Source organism: Protobothrops mucrosquamatus, unplaced genomic scaffold, assembly GCF_001527695.2.
Source record: "Protobothrops mucrosquamatus isolate PMUCROS unplaced genomic scaffold, P.Mucros_1.0 scaffold787, whole genome shotgun sequence".
NCBI classification, from domain to species: Eukaryota; Metazoa; Chordata; class Lepidosauria; order Squamata; family Viperidae; genus Protobothrops; species Protobothrops mucrosquamatus.
Genome location: NW_015387055.1, coordinates 409,329 through 431,731, shown reverse-complemented (window position 1 = coordinate 431,731; position 22,403 = coordinate 409,329). Strand labels below are relative to the sequence as shown.

The following is a 22,403-nucleotide window of genomic DNA, read 5'->3' as shown; positions in this document are numbered from 1 at the left end:
CACACACACACACACACACACACACACAATTTATTTTTCTGATATAGGAAGTTTATGCATTGCTGAATCCATAATAAATAGTGAAGGATAAAAGAAAAAGAGCGTGACTGGCAGAGAAAGGGTTGCGCACACGCGCGCGCACACACACACACACACACACACCCCTCCATGGAATAGGCTTTGTTGCTTAACTGGGGAGAACCACAAGAGCTGTTGCTGCCTGGAAAGGTAACCAATTGGTGCAGCCACCGCAGTGGGGGGGCCAAAGGTCCTTGCAGCCAATGACCTTTTGTTATCTTGCTGATAGAAGATTGGCAAAAAGACAAGAAGCAGAACCTGCCTTGATGGAATCCTGGTTCTACCCAATTAGGGCCCATGCCTGGAGGGAAGCAGGCAGGCAGGCAAACGCAGGACTCCTTCCCTCCCTCCAGTTTGGGCTGGACCCCACCAGCTCCCTCTTCTGCGCTGGTTTTTTGCCACCCTGGAAGAAAGCAGGTCATGGCGACCCAGTTGCCCGGCCAGTGTTTGCCTGATTGTGCAGTCTGGGGGTGGGGGTGCAGAACATGGCAAGGGAGCACGGGAGGGGGACAGCCAAGCGATTCCGTAGCAGATCCTCTGCCTTTTGTGAAGGGGCGGAAGGGAGAAAGGGGGCACGGTGCATTTATTTCTCAAGTAAAAGGAGAGGGTTGCTTCCTGTCTCTTGTTCAAACCACACACACCCCCCCCAGTGTGACACTTGCGTATGCGGTGGAACCCAAGCTATGCCAGTCCAGGTTAAAGCCAGGGTCTCCACTGGCTTTGATTTAGTAGTAGTAGTAGTAGTAGTAGTAGTAGTAGTAGTAGTAGTAGTAGTAGTAGTAGTAATAATAATAATAAAGTTGGAAGGGACCCTGGAGGTCATCTAGTCCAACCCCCTGCTCAGGTTAAGCTCGATGGCTGAATCTTAATTCTCAGTGACATTAAAAACACAGCACAGACTGGAACATGTCGCCAGCATTCCATGGTTTTTTGGAGTTCACGGGAAGGAGAGGAACGTGGTGTTGTTTTATGGGTGTTTCAAGCAAAGTTGTGTTGTCTTTGTTAAGAGGCGGCTGGGGGTGTGTGTGTGTGTCCCTGGCCCTTTGGGAAGAACTGGGGTTCTCTCTCGCTGTCCACCCCCCTCCCTCCCGGGATGGAGGCGCGTTCAAATCACGACGTTGCATTGCATTTACACCTCTACTAAATCGTATAATCCCGATTAACGCTTGTGACGATCACGGGACGTTCTGGCAGACTCGGGATCTGCGCGTCCCCGAAGACGAACCGACACCAAGAGCCGAGTCAGGGTTGCGTAACGGGCGAGCGGGGCTTCCGGGGACCGGGGGCGATCCGTCCTCGAGCGCGCACCATCAGGAGAGAGAGTGGCCGGCGGGCTTCCCGCACCGATGGGAGCCGCGGGGCAGGGAGGGGGCTTCGTCGGCGGGACAGTTCCTCCGCAGCCGGAGGGGAGAGCCTCGTCCCAAGGCCGAAGGAGGGGAGCGGGTGGGCCGCTCGGCCAGCAGCCCCGCCGCCGTCCGTTCAACCGCGCCGCCTCTTTCGTCCCTTCTCCAGCCGTGCGCGCCGGTAGCGGCCCGGGTCGGAAGCGCCCCGCAGGCCGGGGAGCGCGAGACGAGCTCGCGGATCCCGGTAGCCGGCCGTCCCGCAAAAGCAGAACCCCGCGGAGGCCGCTCGGCCACGCCGCCGCCACGTGCGCGGGGACGCGCCGGGAGAGACACGGGGCGGGCCGCTCGCCGCTGCTTCGCTGCGACCCGCGTGCCGCCGCCTGCGCCTGGCTCGGGCCGCCCGCCAATGGGGGCGCCGCACCGCCCACCGCTGGACGGCGCCGAGCCAATGGCTGGCCGGGGCCGCGCCGCCTAACCAATGGCTGGCCGGGGCCGCGGCGGGCCGGGAGGGGGAGGGGGCGGGGCCTGCGGGCACGTGCGCCTCGGCACGTGGCCGCGTGGTCCGGGCCCTGAGCCGGGCTCGCCTCGCCTTCCCTGGCGGCCGGCAGTTCGTCGTCGGAGCCGCCCGGAGCAGCCGGTGGGTAGCGTTTTTCCAAGCAGGGCTTCGGGCGGGGAGGCAGAGGAGGCCCGGGGCAAGGGCGTCCCAGCTTCGGGTCAGGTGCGCAGAGCTCGCCGGCCGCCTCGACCGAAGGGCGCTGGGCCAGGGAGGAGCGGCCGCCGGGCTGTCCGGTGCAGCTGCCGCGTCTGCCCAATCGCTTCCCGCCTGGAGGGTGACGGGCGCGGCTTGGCTGCTGCCTCGCCGGGCGGCCCGGGACCTTCCGGGAGCGGATCGGCGCTCGTGGCGGGCGGCGCTATTTCCTTATTCCGGGCCAGGAGCCGGGACTATTTCCTTATTCCGGGCCAGGAGCGGGATAGAGCGGGACTATATCCTTATTCCGGGCCAGGAGCGGGACGATTTCCTTATTCCGGGCCAGGAGCGGGACGATTTCCTTATTCCGGGCCAGGAGCGGGATACTGCGGGACTATATCCTTATTCCGGGCCAGGAGCGGGATAGAGCGGGATCCTTATTCCGGGCCAGGAGCGGGATAGAGCGGGACTATATCCTTATTCCGGGCCAGGAGCGGGATAGAGCGGGACTATATCCTTATTCCGGGCCAGGAGCGGGACTATATCCTTATTCCGGGCCAGAAGCGGGACGATTTCCTTATTCCGGGCCAGGAGCGAGTGGGCTCGGGCGAGAGCGTCGGGGGAGGGGGGCGCCTTGGCAGGCTGGGCTCGGGCGGGGTCCTCCCGGGACTGTGCGGACAGAGTGGCCAGGAAGTCAGTCTCGGGGTTCGGCTCGTTTCCCATCTGGAGCCCGGGGCCGGGGCGATCTCGGGTCCCCCAGCGGTGCGTTTTGAACGAAGCGAGTAGAACGGCTCTGGAGCTCGCCTGCCTGCTGTTGTGAGATCGGGGGACGGGGGGGAGCATGGAACGGCGGCCCCGAGAGCCCTGCTCAGTCGGAGACGGAGGGGAGGTTACTGGTCAGAGACCCCCCCCCCCGAACTGCGCAGAGGCGGCTTCCGAGTCCTTTCGGGGGAGGTCGCGGTTGGGGCTTCGGTGGCCTCGCCCTGGCTTCGCACCTTCCGCGTGAAGGGATTTTATTGTGCTTATGATTTTGGTATGTTTTAAGTTTGACATTAGCATTTATTTTATGTATAGTAACCAGTTTATATTGATACTTATAGTGTTATCGTGTCGTCATTGTTTTGTTATTTTGTAATCATTATTTTGTAGTTAATTGCTTGATCAGATGCTTTATATATATATATATATATATAGGAAAAGTAAGGGCTTCATGCTTTAGGTATAGGTGATTGCTTATATGAAAAGAGCACGGTAAGGGGAGGGGGGAAAAGAGTTACGGATGGAGCCTGGGTTGCTGTGTATGAGTCATCATCTAGGAATTAATTTTTTTTGTGCCATCTTATGCCTGGTACCCAGACCTGATCTTTTTGTTCTGGAAAAGCCTGGGGACCTGTGGCTGCTGCCGCGACAGACTGGCCCAGCCAGGTGGTGGCTTTTGTCCCCTGTAGTGCTGCTGGCTGTGGAATTCTGGGAGTTGAAGTCCACATGCCTTAAAATTGTCAAGGTTGAGAAACACCTGGCTTAAAGGAAGAGGAGGGGGCCTCTCAGTCCCAGAACGGGGGAGGGAGGAACGTTTGTGGAAATAGCTAAACACTGATGGACACCCCCCTCCCTGTCTTTTAGCAATCGAGATAATCCATGGATGACACGGACACCAGAAGCATCTCTTCCTGGGAGTCTTTCTATTCAGTGGAAAGTGCCACCAGCGAGGAAGAGGAGGAGGGTGAGGAAGAGCATCTCCTGTCACCAAAGGGGAGCTTCAGAATCTTCCTTCTCAACAATGGGAAGGAGGTGAGGCTGCCGAGGAGACACGGTTGCCTCAATGGCCCAGGATTCCTCCTCCTGCCGGGCCTGCCTGACCAGGGCCCCAAGGGCTGGGTGAGGCGGCCCCTTGGATGGCAGCCTCCTGGCTCTGGTGGCCACCACGACTCAGAGGGTCCTGGGGAGACACTCCGTAGCCACCGGGTCAGTCCAAACGGAAGCCTGCCTGGACAGAGGGTGAACCGAAAGAGGGCCGAGGGCGGCGGAAAGCTTCAGAGCAGCGCCACAGGAGGCAACCGGCCCCCTCCGTGCCCCGTGGCATCTGTGTCGTCACCTGGGATAAAGAGGCCGCGGAGGAAGGAAGCGGCAGCGGAAGAGACGCAGCACTCTCTCTGTTGGACGGAAGGGGACCAAGCTTTTGCCCAAAAGGTGAGTCCATTGACCAGCCCCCGGAGGGAGGATGGGCAGCTAGGGATTTCTCTCTGCGAGAGGAGCCCCACCCAAGAAACCCCTGGTTCTGATGGTGGTCCCATTGCTCCTTCCTTGTACGATGGAAAGGGAAGAGGTCCAGTGCCCAAGAATCCACTGGGGATTTGGTGAGCAGTTGTCACCACGCTGAATAGGATCGGTTTTCACTTGGCAGAATGGTAGAGGCCACACAGCTGACGAGGTTGATTTTCATAAGGAGGCATCATTTGGTCAGTCCTCCTTGAGACCTTGGAAAGGGCATTTTGGAGTGGGGGCTCTGCCAGTAGGGTTCAAGCAGGAGGAATTTCGTTGGTTCCCAAGTCTTCTCCCACAGACAGGCCAGACTGCCCCCGTTGACAGGGACAGTGGCTGGGTCTGTGTTGTTTTACAAGAAAGCATGCAAAAGAGACCCAGGAATAAACATCAATAGATAGTCTTCTGTTCATTCCCTGATCTTTTCCTTCTTCCTCAAAGAACCGTTTTCAAATTTTGTCGTGCAGCTTTTCACACTTCACACTCTTTTTGTGCTCCGTTTTTACAGTGCTGGGAACTCCAAGGCTTTGTCCGCCCCCTGTCGGAACTTCTGAATCGCTTGAAAATGGGATGCTTTGACCGAGGTTAGGAGCAGCAGACGCCCCTGCCTGGGTGCCTTGATGGGAGCGAAGTGGGCTGGAAGCCCTGGCAACTGGGGGGGTGGGTGGGTTTGGAAAGTTGCAAGTGTTGTCCTGGAAGGAGAGCCCTGTTGGAGGCAGCCAATGGAGATGTGTGCTCTGGCCACTTTGACTCCGATAGTCCCCTTACAGCCGGCCCTTCGTAGAGAAACTGCCACAGCTTGGGGGATCGATCCCGTCCCATTGTAATTCAGAAGCCTCTGAAGCATCAACTTCTTACACAGCCCAACAGGTTGTCTTGGAGATCAGACACTTCTCCTTCAGGCCACCCATTTACAGTCCCTCCTACAGACCGGTGGGGTGGGGGGTTTGGAGTTAACAATGTGGACAAATCATAGAGAATTGATGAGATTATTGGCTGTACCTCACCCTTCCACCGGTGCAGTCTGATTCTAGGCAGCAGGTTTTCTACTGTGGTTATCCCAAAAAGCTGCTGGGGTGAGCTCAGTCATTTTAATCCATCCAGTCATAGTTGCACCAACCCACATTTACTGAGCTTCGTGTTTTGGCCTTGCAGGTTTAAGCAGTTTCCAGCAGAGCGTGGCCATGGATCGGATCCAGCGGATCGTTGGTGTCCTTCAGAAGCCTCAGATGGGGTAAGGGTCATTTGCTAACGAGTGCTGCTCAAGCCCCCTCACCTGGCCAGATGCCTTAACCGCTTTCTTGTTACCACTGAGCAACTGCTGTGCTCTTGCAGTTCTGGGGCTTGCCTTGTCACAATACACTTTTGGTGGGGCCCCCTCTGAACTACATTCTGCAAGGAAAGAGTCCTTTTAAAAGCAGTGTGGTAGCTTCGCTTGTGTGCTTTGTAGGTGTGGAAGGACCTGCTGGCTCCATTACTTAATGTGTGTATCTGTCTGGCTTGATTTCCCTTTGGCTTGCAGGGACCGATACCTGGGCACCCTATTGCAGGTGGAAAAGATGCTCAAGATCTGGTTCCCTCAGATTCCCTTAAAGGACTCCCAGGCCAGCTACGGTGTGTCAGCCAAGGAGGCATGTGGGGCAGCTCAGGTGAGTGCCAAGACGGCTTTGTTCTGCCTGACTTGGCTGGATTCAGTACATAACCCATTGAAATTATTGTACGTCTGTAAACACACTCTTCACCCGTGGAGCTGTAGGGCATGGGCCGGCTTTGGGATGTGCTCTCCTTTCTGTACTAAGTGTTATTGCTGTCCTGTTAAAAGGGGGTTTTGGGGGTGCTTGCACTCGGCTTGATCCCCCCACCATCTCTCTCAGTCCCGCTGTGTAGAAGACCAGATCATGGGAAGCAGAAGCACATCCATCCAAGATGACGCATTGAGCCTCTCCTCGGACCTCTCTTCCTTACAAGACCACGCTATCGGAATTCGGCAGGGACAGCCGGTGCCCATGGGCAATGGGCCTGCTATGAACCTGACCTGGATCCACCCGTTGCCCGTTTTGAACCCTCTCCTGGGACAAGTGGACTTTAATCAGATGAACTCTGCGCTTGGGCAGATCTTGCCAAACGTGAGCAGTTGTGGAGTGGTTTTCTTTCTCCAAAAGGTTATGCCTGCACAGGCTACTTCCAAGACGCTTGCACAGAGCTGCCCTCCTAGCATGCCGTCCTCTGGCTCTGGGGAGCTACCTCGCTGTCAAAGTTTGCCTGGTGTCCTGGCAGCAAGCAGCTCTGACCCCAGAGGAACTGTTGGCAGCCTCTGTCTGTCCCTGCCCCACTTGTCGATGTCTGGGGAGGAGCTGGCGGGGAGTGAAGCGTCTGTAGGAAAGCCTGTGAAATGCCGCCGCTCCTGATGCCCCCGAAGACAAGTCTCCCTGACTTGCAGACCTTTTTCCCCTTCTTCACCAACATTATTTTTTTAAAACTGAAAACATTTCACATATGTCCAAGAGAAAGCAGAACTGTACCTACCCACAGGGTGGAAAATTTTAGTTTCAATAAAGATACTGACACAATGGCTGCTGATGAAGTTCATGGTTCTTTTTTCCCATCCTTTAGACATTTATCTTCGTGATCTGATGCTAAACTAGATTCTCTTGGCCAAATATGGCCTAACCCAGGCCCTGGTATGGCCACACTTCAATAAGGCACCAAGGCAGGAGGATAATTTAATTACAATTTGTAATTAAAAAGGATTCCTCTCATTCAGAGGAAATCTTGAGACCCAACTTACATTCCTTTTTATAATTAAGAGGGGGTGACACACGAACAAACCAAAAATGGAACTCCTGACATACTCTGAGAAAGGAGATTCATTTCCTACTAGCTGTACCCGGCCACACGTTGCTGTGGCTCAATCTGGTTAAATGGAAAAGAAAGAAAAGAGAAAACGCACGTTTCTAATATGTTTAATTTCACAATGCTTGTGGGTATACAAGCTTGGAAGCCTCTCCATTTCTCCTCAGCATGGCTGGCTCAGGAATTCTGGGAGTTGAAGTCCACCAGTCATAAAAGAGCCAAGGTTGCCTACCCTTGGACTAGGCCTAGGCCGCTTTATGACTCGTGGACTTCAACTCCCAGAATTCCTGAGCCAGCATGGGGGAACTTTGGCCCCTTCATGACTCGTGGACTTCAACTCCCAGAATTCCTGAGCCAGCCTGGCTCAGCTTGGAAACCTCTCCCTTTCTCCTCAGCACGGCTAGCTCAGGAATTCTGGGAGTTGAAGTCCACCAGTCATAAAAGAGCCAAGGTTGCCTACCCCTGCTCTGGAGTCTCCCTGTATCCCCTGGGGAAATTTTCGCTCTGCGGGGCGCGCGGCCCGGCTTGGGGGTGGTGGTGGCGTGGGCCCGTTGCCACGGCGATGCCCCGCGGCGGGCGCTTCCGCTTCCGGCCGTGCGACCTTCCGGCCTCCGGACGGGCACTTCCGCCCAAATCGCTGCCCGGCCCTTCTAGCGGTCCGCGGGGTGAAGATGGCGCACCACGCCAAGTTCATCGCCCGGACGGTGATGGTCCCGGGCGGGGACGTGGAGCTGGCCTACCGCGTCCTCACCAGGTAGGAGCGCCGCCGCCGCTTCGGCCCTTCCGGGCGCCGCGCGGGGGAAGCGCTCGGGCCACGCGGTTCCCCGACGACCAGGAGCCGCGCGATGCCGGCACAGGGCGCGCCCGAGCGGCTCCCGGACAACGAGCCGGCCGCGCGTCTTCCTCTCGGCCCGGTGGTTGCAGCGGGGTTTGGGCGGGAGTCGGATCCCTGCAGGGCGACCACGACTGTCCAGCCCCCGTGCCGAGGCTTCGGAGCGGTCGGTGCGGCGTGGAAAGCAGCAGGGGTTCCGTCCGAATGGGGCGTTAGGCGGACGGCGGACCTTCCCGTCTGCTGGGACTTCGGAGGAGATCCGGCACTGTTGAGATCTCCCTCTGGTGTCCCCCCCCTTCCTCCCCCCTCCCCGGGGTTTATACAGCTACCTATTGCGCTTGACGGGTTAAAAATAATTGGGGGGGTGGGTGTCTCGGAAACCCTTAGGAAGGAAGGCTGGAGGGTTGGGGGGGAGAATTAAGCCCGATTTAAACGTGCACGTTCATCGCCCTGAGTCCCGTAAGGGAGATAGGGCGGTATACAAATCTAAATAAACATAAATAAACATAAACATCGGATCTTCCTGCTGAAGGGATTTTATTGTGCTTGTGATTTTAGTATGTTTTAAGTTTGACGTTAGCATTTATTTTATGTATAGTAACCATTTTATATTGATACTTATAGCGTTATCGTGTCATCACTGTTTTGTTCTTTTGTAATCGTTATTTTGTAGTTAATTGCTTGATCAGATGCTTTATATATATATAGATTGGAAAAGTAAGGGCTTCATGCTTTAGGTATAGGTCAGGGGTAGGCAACCATGGCTCTTTTATGACTGGTGGACTTCAACTCCCAGAATTCCTGAGCCAGCCTGGCTCAGCTTGGAAACCTCTCCCTTTTCCCTCAGTGTGGCTGGCTCAGGAATTCTGGGAGTTGAAGTCCATGAGTCATGAAAGAGCCCAGGTTACCTACCCTTGGTATAGGTGATTGCTTATATGAAAAGAGCACAGTAAGGGGAGGGGGAAAAAGGAGTTATGGATGGAGCCTGGGTTGCTGTGTAAGAGTCATCATCTAGGAATTATTTTTTTTGTGCCATCTTATGCCTGGTACCAAGACCTGATCTTTTTGTCCTGGAAAGGTATAAAAGGTGGAAGACATCTTTCCTGGTTGTTGCCTTCATCTCTCTACCAGCCATGAAGAGAGGTGGGGTCACCCAACTCTATTTTGATCAAAATAAAAGTTGTTTGCTTGCTGAAACCTCGGTTCAGGAGTTTCTTTGGCTCTTTTAAACTCCTGAGTAATGCTGGGGCAATTGTGAGGCTAAGTGGAAAACCTTACACTGCCTTTTTAAAGAGACCGTTCCTCCTTTCTCTTCTTCACAGAGTCCTCACTATGGATGGAATCATCGACCACGTCAAGCGGAGGCGGTATTACGAGAAGCCATGCCAGAAGAGGCGGCGGGAGGCCTACGAAGCGTGCCGGAGAATCTACAACTCTCAAATGGCCAACAAGATCCACTTTCTCATGAGGAAAAACCGCCCGGATCCTTGGCTTGGTTGCTAAGCCAAAAGGCTTTCATGGCAGAGGCCGCTTCCTAAAGAGACGCTGCTTTATTATCTGGGAAAAGTTGTGTTGAAGTCAATAAAAATCGATAGAATGTCACGGGTCTTCTTGAGAGCTGCTATTCGGTCCTCATCCTGAACGTGATCCAGGGGGGTTGGCATGGGCCGGGGACGCCTCTCCCTTCGGGGCATCCGCCTTGCTCGGGGCAGCCGCATCCGAGGCTGGGGGCCCTTCCCCGGCCACCTCCCCCCCCCCCCGTGCTGGGACTGCTCCCTCCCTCCCTCCTCCCCTCCCCTTCCCTGGCGGCAAGTCTGCGGAAAGCGAGAGCAGCGCTCAAGCAACAGCGGCCCCTACTGGCCGCGCGCCGTCAGCACAGTTGCGGCTCAAGCGGCGGCGGCCTCCAGGAAGTCCCGCCCCCAGGTCAGAGGGCGGCGCAGGCGGAGTCGGCTGCTCGGGCCCCATTTCCGCTTCCGCTCCGCGCGCCGCCAACAGCCGACGTTCCGCCTCCGTCGGCCGCGAGACCCGCGGCCTTCTCCTTCCCAGGCGCGGAGGGAGGCCGGTGAGGAGCTGCCGCGGGCCCCGGTTCCCTGGGGCGGGAGGGAAGGGCGGCGGCGGCCCTGTTGACCGTTCGGCGGCTTCTTCTTGCCAGGCCAGGCCGGGGAGAGGTGCCGCCGCCCGGGCGGCGACGGGAGCCGCGGCCTTGCAAGGGCGAGAGAGCGAGGCCCGCCTCCTGGGGCTGGGCTCTGTGTGTGTGTGTGTGTGTGTGTGTGTTCCTCTTTCTCCCCCCCACAACCGGCCGTTCTCAGCCTCGCGCGACCCCCTCTCCCCCTCCCCCCCCAGCGCCCCCCGCCAAGATGGCGCTCTCGAAGCGGGAGCTGGACGAGCTGAAGCCCTGGGTGGAGAAGACGGTGAAGCGGGTCCTCGGCTTCTCCGAGCCCACCGTGGTGACCGCCGCGCTGAACTGCGTCGGGAAAGGGATGGACAAGAAGAAAGCGGCCGGTAGGTTCCCCCCCCCGGGGGGAGGGGAGGGGAGGGAGGGAGGGCTGGGCCCATTCCCGGCCCCCGAGATCCCTGGGGGGGGGAGGCGGTCAGGCCCTCCTGGCTCTGGGGCTGACCTCTCTTGACCGGGGGATGGAGCCTCAGGGCTGGGCCGCTGAATCCCTCCCGAACCCTTCCCATCCAAGGGCTGTGAAAGACCTCAGCTGCCCTGTTTTCCCCTCCAGGCAATTGGAATATGCTGAGGAAAGAAAGGAGTAGTTAAATATCAGAAAACAAGGGGTTTGGGGTCCATAGTGGCAGATCGATTGAGGGGGAGGGGGGTTTGTGCACTACCATACTGTTTTTCCCTCCCAGATCATCTCAAGCCCTTCCTGGATGACTCCACCTTGAGGTTTGTGGATAAGCTCTTTGAAGCCGTTGAGGAAGGACGGAGCTCTCGACACTCCAAGTCCAACAGCGACCGAAACCGGAAGAGAGAATTAAAGGTGAGCTGAACTTCTGGCTTGTTTTGGTGTAGGGGGGTGAGGGGAGGTGAGGGGCAGTTGTCAGGAACTGGCAGCGTTGCTTGCGTTAATGTTTCGTTCTTCCAGAGATGGCTACGTACTGTGGTCCCTAAAAGTTAAAAGGGGGGGAAAAAAGTACCCGTTGATTCTGTTTTTCTTAGCGGTCTTCTTGTCTCTTGACCGCTCTGCCCCCCTTAATTCTGCAGCCAGAAACAGTCAGAAATCTTACAGTGACGATTATAGCAGCTGTGGAGTATCTTTGCTGTTGTGTGCAATTCATTTGGACTAGGTCTGAGAAAACCTGGCCTTAACTGGAGAATGCCTATAATGCAAATTAAAGCACGTAAACCCCACTGAAAAATGGCAGGACAGATGTACAGAAAGCCGGCGATGCCTACAAGTGCCGGATGCACAAGCTGTTCTAGGCTGGCCTCAAATTGTTGCAGATGATCGCATGGATGGAAAAGAGGCCTGTTGGGAAAGGCATGACTTGTAGCGGTTATCTCGGGGAATTGTAGGTGGATCGGTAGGCAGATATTTTGGGAGACAACTCCCATCACCCACAGCTGGCATAGTCAGTGTGGATGAATAGTTCCTCTCAAAACATCTGCATTAGATGGTCGTGTTGGGTACTGTAGTTTTATGGTTGCTTTGAATGGAATCGCAGGCCTAGAAGAAGCGGAATCTGGGCATTTGTGCTTCGCTCTGTAAGGAACGCAGTTGTTCGGGTCAGACTGAAGGTGCCCTTGGTTGATATTCTCACGTGGTGACCAGCCAGGTCTTTTCCCGTCATCCTTAGCATAACAGGATAACGGTCTCCTGTTCTCGCTCTGCAGCCAATATGCACGGTAGACGGCCCCAGAAGGAATTGATGCTTTTCCAGAAAATTGGGAAACCCTTTGCTTATGGCCTTCTAATACGGTTTCTGTCACACACATCTTGTCGTGGCTAATTCAGGGGTCCTGCTTCATGGCGTGGAGAAGCCCCTTCTTGAACACCTGGATTGGGGTGGGGCAGGGATTTAGCTGCAAAGCAATCTTCCTTGGAAGCAGCAAGTAGCCTGAGGTTTATATTTAGTCTCTCTGTTTTTTCTTCCCTAGTCCCATATTGTGTAGCTTCTTCCTAGTTGTTCTATTGATTGGTTTTATATCGATGGGTTCATATCCTTTAGCACCTCTGGATGTCTTCTTTTCTCCTCCTCTGGTTTCTCTTGAGGTCGTGTAGAAGCCGTAGTACTTTACAGGATGAATTATCTTCCAATCCCCAAAGACTGGGCTTTGAAATGAGAAAATACCCTAGTCTCTTCTGATAGTGGGAGCCTCTGGATCGTCCTTGTTTGGTGCTGGTCGGTCATTCGTCTTCCTTCCACACTTTCTGCTGTGCCAAGTGACGACTCCTTTCTTTAAAATTGTGTTTCTGAGCACCTGGAAGTTAAATAGGGCTCTAGGAATAGATTAGAGTGGGCAGTTCCTTTTCCTGCCCTTCATGCATTCCAAATGCAACTTCTATTCAGAGGGTAAACAAACTGCTCAAAAAAAATATCTCCCTCTCTCTCTCCTGGAGAATCACTTGCTTTGTTTTGAGTTTGTTGCTCCAAAAATCTGAAAGTGGGATCCAAGGGCCAATAGAATTGGAGGGTGGGGGGAATTCAGGTGGACAGGGTCCAACTACTTTCTGAGCCCCGTGTTTCATTCTTGTTGGGCATCTCTTCCTCTGGAAACTTTTAACACTGCCCCACCGTTGTTTTTTTTAGAAAGTTAGTAAACTCAGAAGTTCTCTCCTGTTTCATTTTCTTGTCAAGAGATTCGTTCTTAACATCCTTCACTAACTTTGGGCCCTCCCACGATCCCTCTCTTCAGTTCAGCAGTTGAGTAAGGGACAGAAAAAGGTCTTTGTAACTCTTGTTAAACAACAGAGAAATACTTGTCAGTGGGCTATTTTTTTACCCGTCGATCGACTTGGAGACACACACACCCCTCCCCGTTTCTTTAAATCACTGGCATTTAAAGCAAAGGCGTCATAGACTCCCCCATATAACAGGCTTCAGTTGCAAGATTAATTTCTGTCCCTCCAGGTTGCTATTCTCTTCGGAAAGGAGTCTGCCTCTTTTCTCAAAAAACCCCGGGCGTGAGAGCAGGACTCCACCAATGGCATTTCTTCCGTTCCTTCGCACTGGGCTTACCTTGCAGGGGCCTGTTAGGCTACAGGGGAAGTTCAAGAACTAAACTGCGGTGATCTACACTCTTCATACTATGGGCAAGCCCTTTTCTCTTAAACTTGTAGGTGTGTCACGGTGTGCCCTGGTTTTGGACGAGGAACCGTCCCTGTAAAGTATGACCCCCCAAAATAGCGAAGAAGGAGGTTCAGCTGTCGCTTGCAGATGGTTTGTATGCCTACATTTTGTTTCTCTTTGGGACGAAGTAGCAGCTGTATAAGCACGACTGGGCATTCCTCACCTGGCATCTGCCTCCGATCTCTTTCCACGCAAGTGGAGAAGGAGCCGGCCTATGGAGTCCAGACTAAACTTCCATCCTTCCAGCTTCTCCACGGAACGTTTCTGTTGATTATGGGTTGTTCTTCCCCTTTTGCTTTGCCTGCAAAAGATACCCTGATTTGTTATAAAGCTTACCTCTTCTCAGCCGTGTTTTTACTGCAGGTAAAATCCCTGTGCAAGAATTTGCCCAATTCTGCTTCAGTTTGTCGGTAATACGTTTTGAGAGATCACTTTTTATGCATATTTATTCTGACTTCCAGTGCACTTTGATGGACCATTGTGTATGGGACATAAAAGTATTTTGACGATTAAAGTTTAAGGCTGCTGTCTGAAAAGAATTTCTGCATTTAACATTATATGTATCTTTTTTGGGGGGGATCTTTCCCATCTTGTACATGCGGTAATCATCTTGGTCTCCAGTCTCCCCGTCAGTCCCAGAATCCCTTACCATTGGCTGGGCTGCTGATGCGAGTTTCCTTTGGGGGGGGAGAGTGCACCTTTCCACTGGAGAGAGAGACACATCTCTGACCTTTTCTATTTTGAAAGATCAGTTTTGAAGCTGAGAAGCTGTGAATGGAGTGTTGTATCTTAGCCTCTGGCAGAAGGACTAATCTTTTGTGCTGAAGGGTTGACGTGTCTTGCAAGTTGGATAACTCTTCATTCTAGACTGGGCAAAGCTTGTTAAACCCGTCATAGGATAGTTTACATTGACTTTTCTTTTCATTGAGAGTGGTGGTAGGACAGACTCAGGTGTGTAACCCTCTTTCCTGCATCTCTGACTGGGGAAGAAGTCTTTCGTCTTAGGTTTTTACTTCTATCAAATAAAAACGATATAATAGTACGCTTCGGAATGCTATTTTAAGGCCCCATTTCATTTTGCTTCCTAACGTTCAGCCTTCCCCAACTGCCAGGCCTGCTGTGTGTGATGTGACCACTAACTGGGCCAGAGAGGGTTGGGGTCACACCAGGAAGACCTGGCTCCATTTCAGGGGGTGGTTAGGGCGGGATGGGAGCAGAGCCCCATCCAGTCCCTTGGCAAGGAGGTGGGCTCGGAGAACTTTAAAGCGTCTCATTGGACAGATTAGTTCAAATCCCTCCGTTGCAGCCCCCAAACTTCTCCTGAGCATCATCCCGGGGGTGGCTGGAGAGCGCCTGGAGTCAGGCCGTCTTTCGCCACAGACCCTCAGCTGTCGGGCACTCTCGCTCTTTTCTTGAAAAGATGTTGTGCATTCTCCAGATGGAGAAGGTTTACTTTATTGAAAGCGTGGCCTCGGTTTATGTTTCTGGGATGCACTTTGAGGCTTTCCTGGCCGCTAAAATGCCTTTGCTCTGTTCCCTTTATCAGGATGTGTTTGGGGATGACTCGGAGATTTCTAAGGAGTCCTCGGGGGTCAAGAAACGGCGAATCCCCCGCTTTGAGGAGGTGGAGGAAGAGCCCGAGGTCATCCCTGGCCCACCCACCGAAAGCCCAGGGATGCTGACCAAGCTTCAGGTTTGCTGCCTGCCCTTGCCATGTCCGGAAGGTGCTTGACGTGCACTGGTGCTCCCGCACGTCAGGAGGGCTGCCTTGGCGTAATCTGTGCTTGAGTAACGGGGTCCCCGATCGCCTTATAATAATGATAATGATAAAGTTGGAAGGGACCTTGGAGGTCATCTAGTCCAACCTCCTGCTCAGGCAGGAAACCCTATACCATTTCGGACAAATAGCTGTCCAGTCTCTTCTTAAAAACTTCCAGTGTTGGAGCGTTCACCGCTTCTGGAGGCAGGTTGTTCCACTGGTTAATTGTTCTCACTGTCAGGAAGTTTCTCCTTAGTTCCAGGTTGCTTCTCTCCTTGATTAGTTTCCACCCGTTGCTTCTTGTCCTGCCTTCAGGCGCTTTGGAGAATAGCTTGACTCCCTCTTCTTTGGGGCAGCCCCTGAGATACTGGAACACTGCTATCATGTCCCCACTCATCCTTCTCTTCATTAAACTAGACATATCCAATTCCAGCAACCGTTCCTTATATGTTTTAGCCTCCAGTCCCCTGATCCTCTTTGTTGCTCTTCTCTGCACTCTTTCTAGAGGAAAAGTTCGGAACCAATCATATCAAATGGTTGTCCAATCTTTTCTTTAAAACTTCCAGTGTTGGAGCATTCACCACTTCTGGAGGCAGGTTGTTCCACTGGTTAATTGTTCTCACTGTCAGGAAGTTTCTCCTTAGTTCTAGGTTGCTTCTCTCCTTGATCAGTTTCCACCCGTTGCTTCTTGTCCGGCCTTCAGGCGCTTTGGAGAATAGCTTGACTCCCTCTTCTTTGGGGCAGCCCCTGAGATATTGGAACACGGCTATCGTGTCCCCCCTCGTCCTTCTCTTCGTTAAACTAGACATGCCCAATTCCAGCAACCGTCTCTCTTGACAGAGAAGGCCCCTCTTCTGTAACTCCCGAGCCACTGTCAGGTTGTTCTCCAGGAGCACCTCATCCACGGCTGGACGAAATACTCGGGTTTATGGAAAGTAGAATTGCATGGTTGCTGTAGATAAATGGGATTCAGAGCCTGGCGCAGCAGAGCCACGGATGACTTTGGAATGAAAAAGAAACATTTAGTGACGAGGAAGTGTAGCACAGTTTGGCTTGTTTATCCTTCCTTCCGTCAGATCAAGCAAATGATGGAGGCCGCAACACGGCAGATTGAGGAGAGGAAGAAACAGCTGAGTTTCATCAGCTCCCCGGCTCCTCAGGTACTGGGATTTCCTTCCTTCCTTCCTTCCTTCCTTCCTTCCTTCCTTCCTTCCTTCCTTCCTTCCTTCCTTCCTTCCTTCCTTCCTTCCTTCCTTCCTTCCTTCCTTCCTTCCTTCCTTCCTTCCTTCCTTCCTCCCTTCTCCCTTCCCTTCCCTTCCCATTCATCCTTGCAGTGAATTTCTGCACGGAGTCTCCTGCCTCTTTCTCTGCCTCTAACATTAAACCATAGCCAGCTCCATAAACCAGGTTTAACTCTCTCGGCCTCAGCCCAAAGCTCCGGCAGCCACTCCTCCCGAGCGCCTCCCGATCGGGAACACCATCCAGCCCTCGCAGGCAGCCACTTTCATGAACGACGCCATTGAGAAGGCCCGGAAAGCAGCGGAGTTGCAAGCCCGAATCCAAGCCCAGCTGGCACTGAAACCTGGGCTGATTGGCAACACCAACATGGTGGGACTGGCCAACCTGCATGCCATGGGCATCGCCCCACCGTGAGTATTGGCGCAGGCCGCCGAGGGTCTGTGAAATTGGGGGGCCTGTCGGGGGGGAGCTGATGAGACTCGACTGAATGATTTGTTCCCATAGGGCAGAAATACGTCACATGGGCAGCAACGTCCAATCTCCATATTCACGGTAAGTGAGCGGTGGCCCCTACGTCCTCAGCAAGAAACACGGGCAGCACGTGGGTAGGACCGCACGTCCTGTGGCTCCCAGCCCCCACCTCCCCTGGGGGGAGGCTGGGCCAGGGGCCTTATAAGGCTTGGCGATGAATTTCAGGAGTGTGGTCATCTGCAGAAAGCAGGAGGGTCTGGGGTGCCCCCCTGTCCCAGAGGGTGGGAGATTTGGGCTGGCCATGGAGCCCCCAGATGGGCTGTTTCTGAACAGTTGGGTCCTATTCCCGAGTACGGGGGCTCCTGGCTCGCCCAAGCGCAGGGGAACTTGCGTGATAACCCAAGCCGTGCTGGGGATGTCTCGGCCCAGGAAGGTGGAGCTGAAAGACCAGAGCAAACCGACGCCGCTGATTCTGGATGAGCAAGGTCGCACGGTGGACGCCACCGGTAAGGAGGTGGAGCTGACCCACCGCATGCCGACGCTCAAGGCGAACATCCGGGCTGTGAAGAGGGAGCAGTTCAAGCAGCAGCTGAAGGAGAAGCCCTCGGAGGACATGGAGTCCAACACTTATTTTGACCCCCGGGTCCCCATCACCCCAGCTCAGCGGCCAAAGAGGACTTTCCGGTTTCATGACAAGGGCAAGTTTGAAAAAATAGCCCAACGGCTGCGGACGAAGGTAGGGCACTAAAGGGAGGGGGGAGGAAGACTGTGGGTCACTGAGGGAGGGAGGGGGTTTCTCCTTCAGTCGCCTGAGGGATAAGTTGGCAAGCAGGGACAGAAAAAAGGAATTGTGCTTCCTGGTAGATCTTTAAAATGTCTCTTTGGTCACCAGGCCCAGTTAGAAAAGCTCCAGGCAGAGATCTCGCAAGCTGCCAAGAAGACGGGAATTCACACCTCGACCAAATTGGCCCTTATCACTCCCAAAAAGGAGGTGAAGGAGGGGGACATTCCTGAGGTGGAGTGGTGGGACTCCTACATCATCCCCAACGGCATGGACGTGTAAGTGGATCAGAGGTGCTTTTGGGAAGGTGCAGGGCACCCAGGATGTTCAGAGCAGCTCCAGGTGGTTCTAGGGAGAGCCATCCTCCCCTTGTCCTACTGGGAGGACAATTCCACTCCTTTGGAACCATGACAATCATGGTTGTCCATGTGTCTCCTTAGCTTGAGAACCGAGGAGTGCTCTGAAGGATGGCCGGTCGCTGCATCTTCTAGAGCAGGGGTCCCCAATCCCCGGGGCCATGGGCGGGGTACGCCAGCAACCGGTCCACACAAACAAGCAAAGGCCCAACCATGGGGATGCAGGCAGCAGGCGGAACCACGCCCCCTCCCTGATGCCTCAAAGGTTTGGGGGGGCCGCTGTTCTAGAGGGAGACAAGGGCCAGGAGCAGATGCCAAGGATGAAAATACGAGCTGTTTGTAGAATCCTGCCCTGTATCTTGGGTTTTGTAAAAAGCCTGCCAGGAGAGGCTGTCTGTGTTGTGCCCAAAACCAGGCCAGGATGAACAGGGCTGCAGATGACCTGGAAGGGGATGCGTTGACCTTGTCCATTGGGTGGATCTGCTTTTCCTCTTTAGAAAAGCCACCGATCTGTTTAAACGGGAGGACTATTTCGGCATCACGAACTTGGTGGAGCATCCGGCTCAGCTCAGCCCTCCAGGTAACCCCCTCCTTGAAACTGCCCCCTCCCCACCTGCCAGCTCCATTTGGAAAGAGGAAGAAGGGCAGTCTCGGGAGCAGTTGACCCCCCCCAGAAAGTCAGAAGGAGAGCCACCCGGTTCCTTGACTTTCTCAGCGGGACAAAGGGAATGATGTATCTTCCTCTGCAGTGGACAGTGACCTGCCGGTGACCCTTGGGGTCTACCTGACCAAAAAAGAGCAGAAGAAACTTCGTCGCCAGACCCGCCGGGAAGCCCAGAAGGAGCTGCAGGAGAAAGTCCGACTCGGCCTGATGCCCCCTCCAGAGCCAAAAGGTAGCAGCAGCCTCTTTAGAGCAGCCTGAGGGGCAGGGAGAAGCCTCTTGAGGGACAGCAGCCAATGCCCTTGTGGCCTCTTCTCTCTCTCTCTCTCTCTCTCTCCGCAGTCCGAATCTCAAACCTGATGCGAGTTTTGGGGACAGAAGCTGTTCAGGACCCAACCAAAGTAGAAGCCCATGTCCGAGCACAGATGGCCAAGAGGCAGAAGTATGGCTGACGTCTTCTTCCTTGCGATGTTTGCCATCAACTCCTGGAGTTTGTTCCCTCCCTCCCTCCCTCCCTCCCTCCCTCCCAGGGGCCAAGGATTCTGGGGGAGGATCTGGTTGGGCTTTTGGTGTATGCTGAAGCCGATAAGGGGGCCAAAACATCCAATCCCTTTGACCATCTTCCATTAGGTTATAAATATGGAAAGCAGTAAAAGTGGGAAGCCGAACGGAAGGAGAGGTGGGTGGGGATGCGAATGCAGAAAAGGTATTGCCGCAGACCTGGCGGGGGCAACCTGGGGAGGGTCACCTTGCAGGAGCAGAAGCTGCCCATTCCCTGCGGGCATCCCAGCAGGGGGGGCTTAGGTGGGCCGCATTGATGTGCTTGCAGAGCTCACGAGGAGGCAAACGCCGCCCGAAAGCTGACCGTGGAACAGAGGAAGGCGAAAAAGGTGAAAAAGCTTAAGGAGGACATTTCGCAGGGCGTTCACATAGCCGTTTACAGGTGAGCGTCGCTCGTTTCCAAAGGGAGGGCACCTTACCCCCCCCTGCCCTCTTGCGGTCTCCCTCCTTTGGCCACGACCCAATCTGCCCCTTTCTTTTGCCCCCAGAGTCCGGAATCTAGGTAACCCAGCAAAGAAATTCAAAATTGAAGCGAACGCCAGCCAGTTGTACTTAACCGGAGTTGTGGTTTTACACAAAGATGTCAATGTGGTGGTGGTAGAAGGAGGTAAGGAGACGGGCGAGCGGGCCGGTTTGTATCACCCTCTGCCTTTCTCTAAGGGGCTGAAACTTCCAGCAGGCTCAGGCAATGTGGGGACTCGGTCCAGAACTTGCCTCGTTCCAGAAGGAGGAGGGGGAAAATGCAGGGTTGGGGGGTTCAGGAAGGCTGCACTTGTCGCGAGGCACCGACGGTTCTTCCAGTCTGTTTTTTTGTGGGGCGGAGGGCAGGGGGGGGGAAAGAATGCAGAACACATCTGTCCATCTGCAGAACGGATGTCGCAGAAATAGCATCACTTGGCGCAACCTGGAGTAAACAAAACCGGTTTCAGGCCATCGTGTCGGGGTAGGCCAAGTCTTCAGAAACGTGTGCTTTGAAAAGCAGCACAAGGAACTCGTCTCTCTGGCTTTTCCTTTGAGAGTCATGTCTCAGTTTATGGTTGGGACCTCCTCCCACTTGTTGTGCCTGTGAAGTTGTGCTTCATCGCTTGCGGCAATGCTGCTTGTCAGTTCTACCTTTTCTGCTTTCTTTCCCAAGGTCCCAAAGCACAGAAGAAATTTAAGCGGCTCATGTTACATCGAATAAAATGGGACGAGCAGACGTCCAACACAAAAGGAGACGGTAAGAAAGTTTTAAAGTCATCAAATGACCTAGAAAGGGGGCAGCCCTCTTTGACATCGAGCTGGTTCTGAAATTGAAAGGCTAAAAGGAGGTTGGGGGGCAACTGGAGGGAACTTGGATGGCTTTGTGAGCTGGTCTTTTACTTTTGCCCAATAGTTTCACTTCTTTTCATGAGCTACTGAGCTGGCAGAGGTCTATATCCTGCCTTTTCTAAGGGAAGGGCAGAATTCTCACCTTCTGTTTGAATAAAGGATGTTTCCCATCTGACCGATCTTGAATGTACTTTTGAATAGACAAATCCATCTTCAGTTGTTTCCCCATTCTTACACCCTAAGCAGTTTATTTTAATTGCAGATGATGAGGAATCTGATGAGGAATCTGTGAAAAAAACCAACAAATGTTCCCTGGTTTGGGAGGTGAGTAATATTTACGGTCTAACTGAGGCATTTGGTTGATTCCCAGTGTTCACTAAGAAAGCCCTGGCTTTTATTATGCCCCCTTAGTGACAGGACAGAGAAACACCTTCAGGAACTGAACTGTGGGTGCTCTGTACAGTTGTCCCTTCAGAGCACCCCTCCTCTTTAATTCAAAAAGTGGGAGATGTCAAGCACGGTTTGTGTTTTTAGCATGTTGTGCTCAACCAATCCCTCAGGGCTTCACCAGTAAGCCACGGGCAAGGAAAGAGGAATTATCTGTATTACGCGAGCTTCCAATCCATGCAATGCAACCCTCGATACGTAGGCTGGCTCAGAATCTCTCCTGCCTCTTTCTGTGTCCTTCTAGGGCACGGCAAAGGAGCGAAGCTTTGGCGAGATCAAATTCAAGCAGTGTCCTACCGAAAACATGGCACGGGAGCATTTTAAGAAACACGGCACTGAGCATTACTGGGATCTGGCTCTGAGCGAGTCCGTCCTAGAACCCACAGACTGACGGCCTTTTCTGGAGCCCCTTCTCACACTTCTGGGTGTTTGACATAAAGAGCAAGAACTGAGCAGAAACATTAGACTCTAAGCCGTGCCCCCCCCCCAATCCTCATTCCCACAAATTCCTCACAGTACAATGCATACAATTAAAGGAAATATTTTTCAGATCCAAATCACAGGTTTTGATTTTAATGTTTGGCTTTGGACTAAAACCACTTGATTGCGCACTCCAAACTTTCCTGCCACGCAATCCGGAAGAAATCAAGTTGAAACTTAAGCAGCAGCAGAAGAAGAAGCCATTTATCAGCCATCGTCTCCTCTCCTGAAGCTTTCCCACAATACTCTATATTGAGGCCTGTATTTATACTGATTAAAAGTCCTCTTGTCAGAATAGTTACCAATTGTTCTTAACGCTCGCAGACCAGCACAAAAGTTAAAAATTAAAATAAATACATTCTCTAAAAACCATTGGAAAATAACTAAGCAAAGTAGTATGAATAAGGATCTTTAGCTCTGTGGGTGTTTTTTCCTTATTTCATTGCAGCAGCGTAAAACTTTGCTACTGCGTGAGTGGTGGCTGGATTTGAATCCTGGAGGAGATGATTCATGTAGAAATGACCTGATCTCCCTGGAAATCTCTCAAATAGAGGGAGAATGTGGGTTGATCTGATGCCACTGTAGGACTTGCAGCGCAATAGGACACACGTGTGAGAGAAATCTTCAACTTCCCCACTGCCACAAGTACACCTTCACTCAGTCTTGGGGTTTTATCATTCCTGCCCTGCAGGAGTAGTGCCAAGGAGAGGATATTAAAATGTCTGGCTCTAAAAAATGCTATTCTACTCTTAGGAAAGCTCAGGTCTTTCAGATACCTTGGTGGTCCCCATACCCCCCCCCCCCCCCCCCCGTTTAATCCATTTTCTTGCTGCAGAGAGAGGTTCTGTTAAGTTCAAGCTGGAACTCCACGTCTCTTCTTCTGTTGGTAACCGCTTTGCTTGGGTTGGTTGTAGCCATGGGATATTTAAAAACAGTGAGGAAAGTCCACAGGAGGCCCGCTTATGCTCCCATCGCCTGTTTCC

At 53.5% G+C, this 22,403-nt stretch overlaps 3 protein-coding genes across 3 annotated transcripts; all 3 read left to right on the top strand.

The window, feature by feature from the left end:
- The first annotated feature begins 498 nt into the window (after window positions 1-498).
- On the top strand, window positions 499-6,945 carry CIART (circadian associated repressor of transcription). The gene is made up of 8 exons (XM_015818759.2): window positions 499-548; window positions 2,386-2,520; window positions 2,601-2,871; window positions 4,012-4,299; window positions 4,880-4,955; window positions 5,527-5,605; window positions 5,894-6,020; window positions 6,246-6,945. Exons 1-8 carry the CDS (start codon window positions 499-501, stop codon window positions 6,777-6,779), a joined length of 1,560 nt encoding a protein of 519 aa, XP_015674245.2. The 3' UTR covers window positions 6,780-6,945.
- A 928-nt stretch (window positions 6,946-7,873) lies between these two features.
- Window positions 7,874-9,658, top strand: MRPS21 (mitochondrial ribosomal protein S21). Its single transcript, XM_015818771.1, has 2 exons — window positions 7,874-7,978; window positions 9,379-9,658. Exons 1-2 carry the CDS (start codon window positions 7,896-7,898, stop codon window positions 9,557-9,559), a joined length of 264 nt encoding a protein of 87 aa, XP_015674257.1. The 5' UTR covers window positions 7,874-7,895; the 3' UTR covers window positions 9,560-9,658.
- Window positions 9,659-10,106: 448 nt separating this feature from the next.
- Window positions 10,107-21,711, top strand: PRPF3 (pre-mRNA processing factor 3). The gene is made up of 16 exons (XM_029284643.1): window positions 10,107-10,118; window positions 10,400-10,558; window positions 10,913-11,043; window positions 14,901-15,047; window positions 16,190-16,273; window positions 16,542-16,762; window positions 17,247-17,559; window positions 17,716-17,882; window positions 18,458-18,540; window positions 18,710-18,853; window positions 18,964-19,063; window positions 19,451-19,564; window positions 19,671-19,789; window positions 20,318-20,401; window positions 20,756-20,817; window positions 21,185-21,711. Exons 2-16 carry the CDS (start codon window positions 10,414-10,416, stop codon window positions 21,329-21,331), a joined length of 2,061 nt encoding a protein of 686 aa, XP_029140476.1. The 5' UTR covers window positions 10,107-10,118; window positions 10,400-10,413; the 3' UTR covers window positions 21,332-21,711.
- The last annotated feature ends 692 nt before the right edge of the window (window positions 21,712-22,403 follow it).

What these genes read in the sequence shown, in the direction of transcription:
- MRPS21 (XM_015818771.1), top strand. Translation starts at nt 7,896, where the DNA reads ATGGCGCACCACGCCAAGTTCATCGCCCGGACGGTGATGGTCCCGGGC. An exon ending in GCCTACCGCGTCCTCACCAG is followed by an intron (nt 7,979 to 9,378) that starts GTAGGAGCGCCG and finishes TCTTCTTCACAG; the next exon opens with AGTCCTCACTATGGATGGAA.
- PRPF3 (XM_029284643.1), top strand. Translation starts at nt 10,414, where the DNA reads ATGGCGCTCTCGAAGCGGGAGCTGGACGAGCTGAAGCCCTGGGTGGAG. An exon ending in GCCATGGGCATCGCCCCACC is followed by an intron (nt 16,763 to 17,246) that starts GTGAGTATTGGC and finishes GGGGATGTCTCG; the next exon opens with GCCCAGGAAGGTGGAGCTGA. An exon ending in GTTCACATAGCCGTTTACAG is followed by an intron (nt 19,565 to 19,670) that starts GTGAGCGTCGCT and finishes TTTTGCCCCCAG; the next exon opens with AGTCCGGAATCTAGGTAACC.
- CIART (XM_015818759.2), top strand. Translation starts at nt 499, where the DNA reads ATGGCGACCCAGTTGCCCGGCCAGTGTTTGCCTGATTGTGCAGTCTGG. An exon ending in ACCAAGCTTTTGCCCAAAAG is followed by an intron (nt 4,300 to 4,879) that starts GTGAGTCCATTG and finishes CCGTTTTTACAG; the next exon opens with TGCTGGGAACTCCAAGGCTT. An exon ending in AATGGGATGCTTTGACCGAG is followed by an intron (nt 4,956 to 5,526) that starts GTTAGGAGCAGC and finishes TTGGCCTTGCAG; the next exon opens with GTTTAAGCAGTTTCCAGCAG.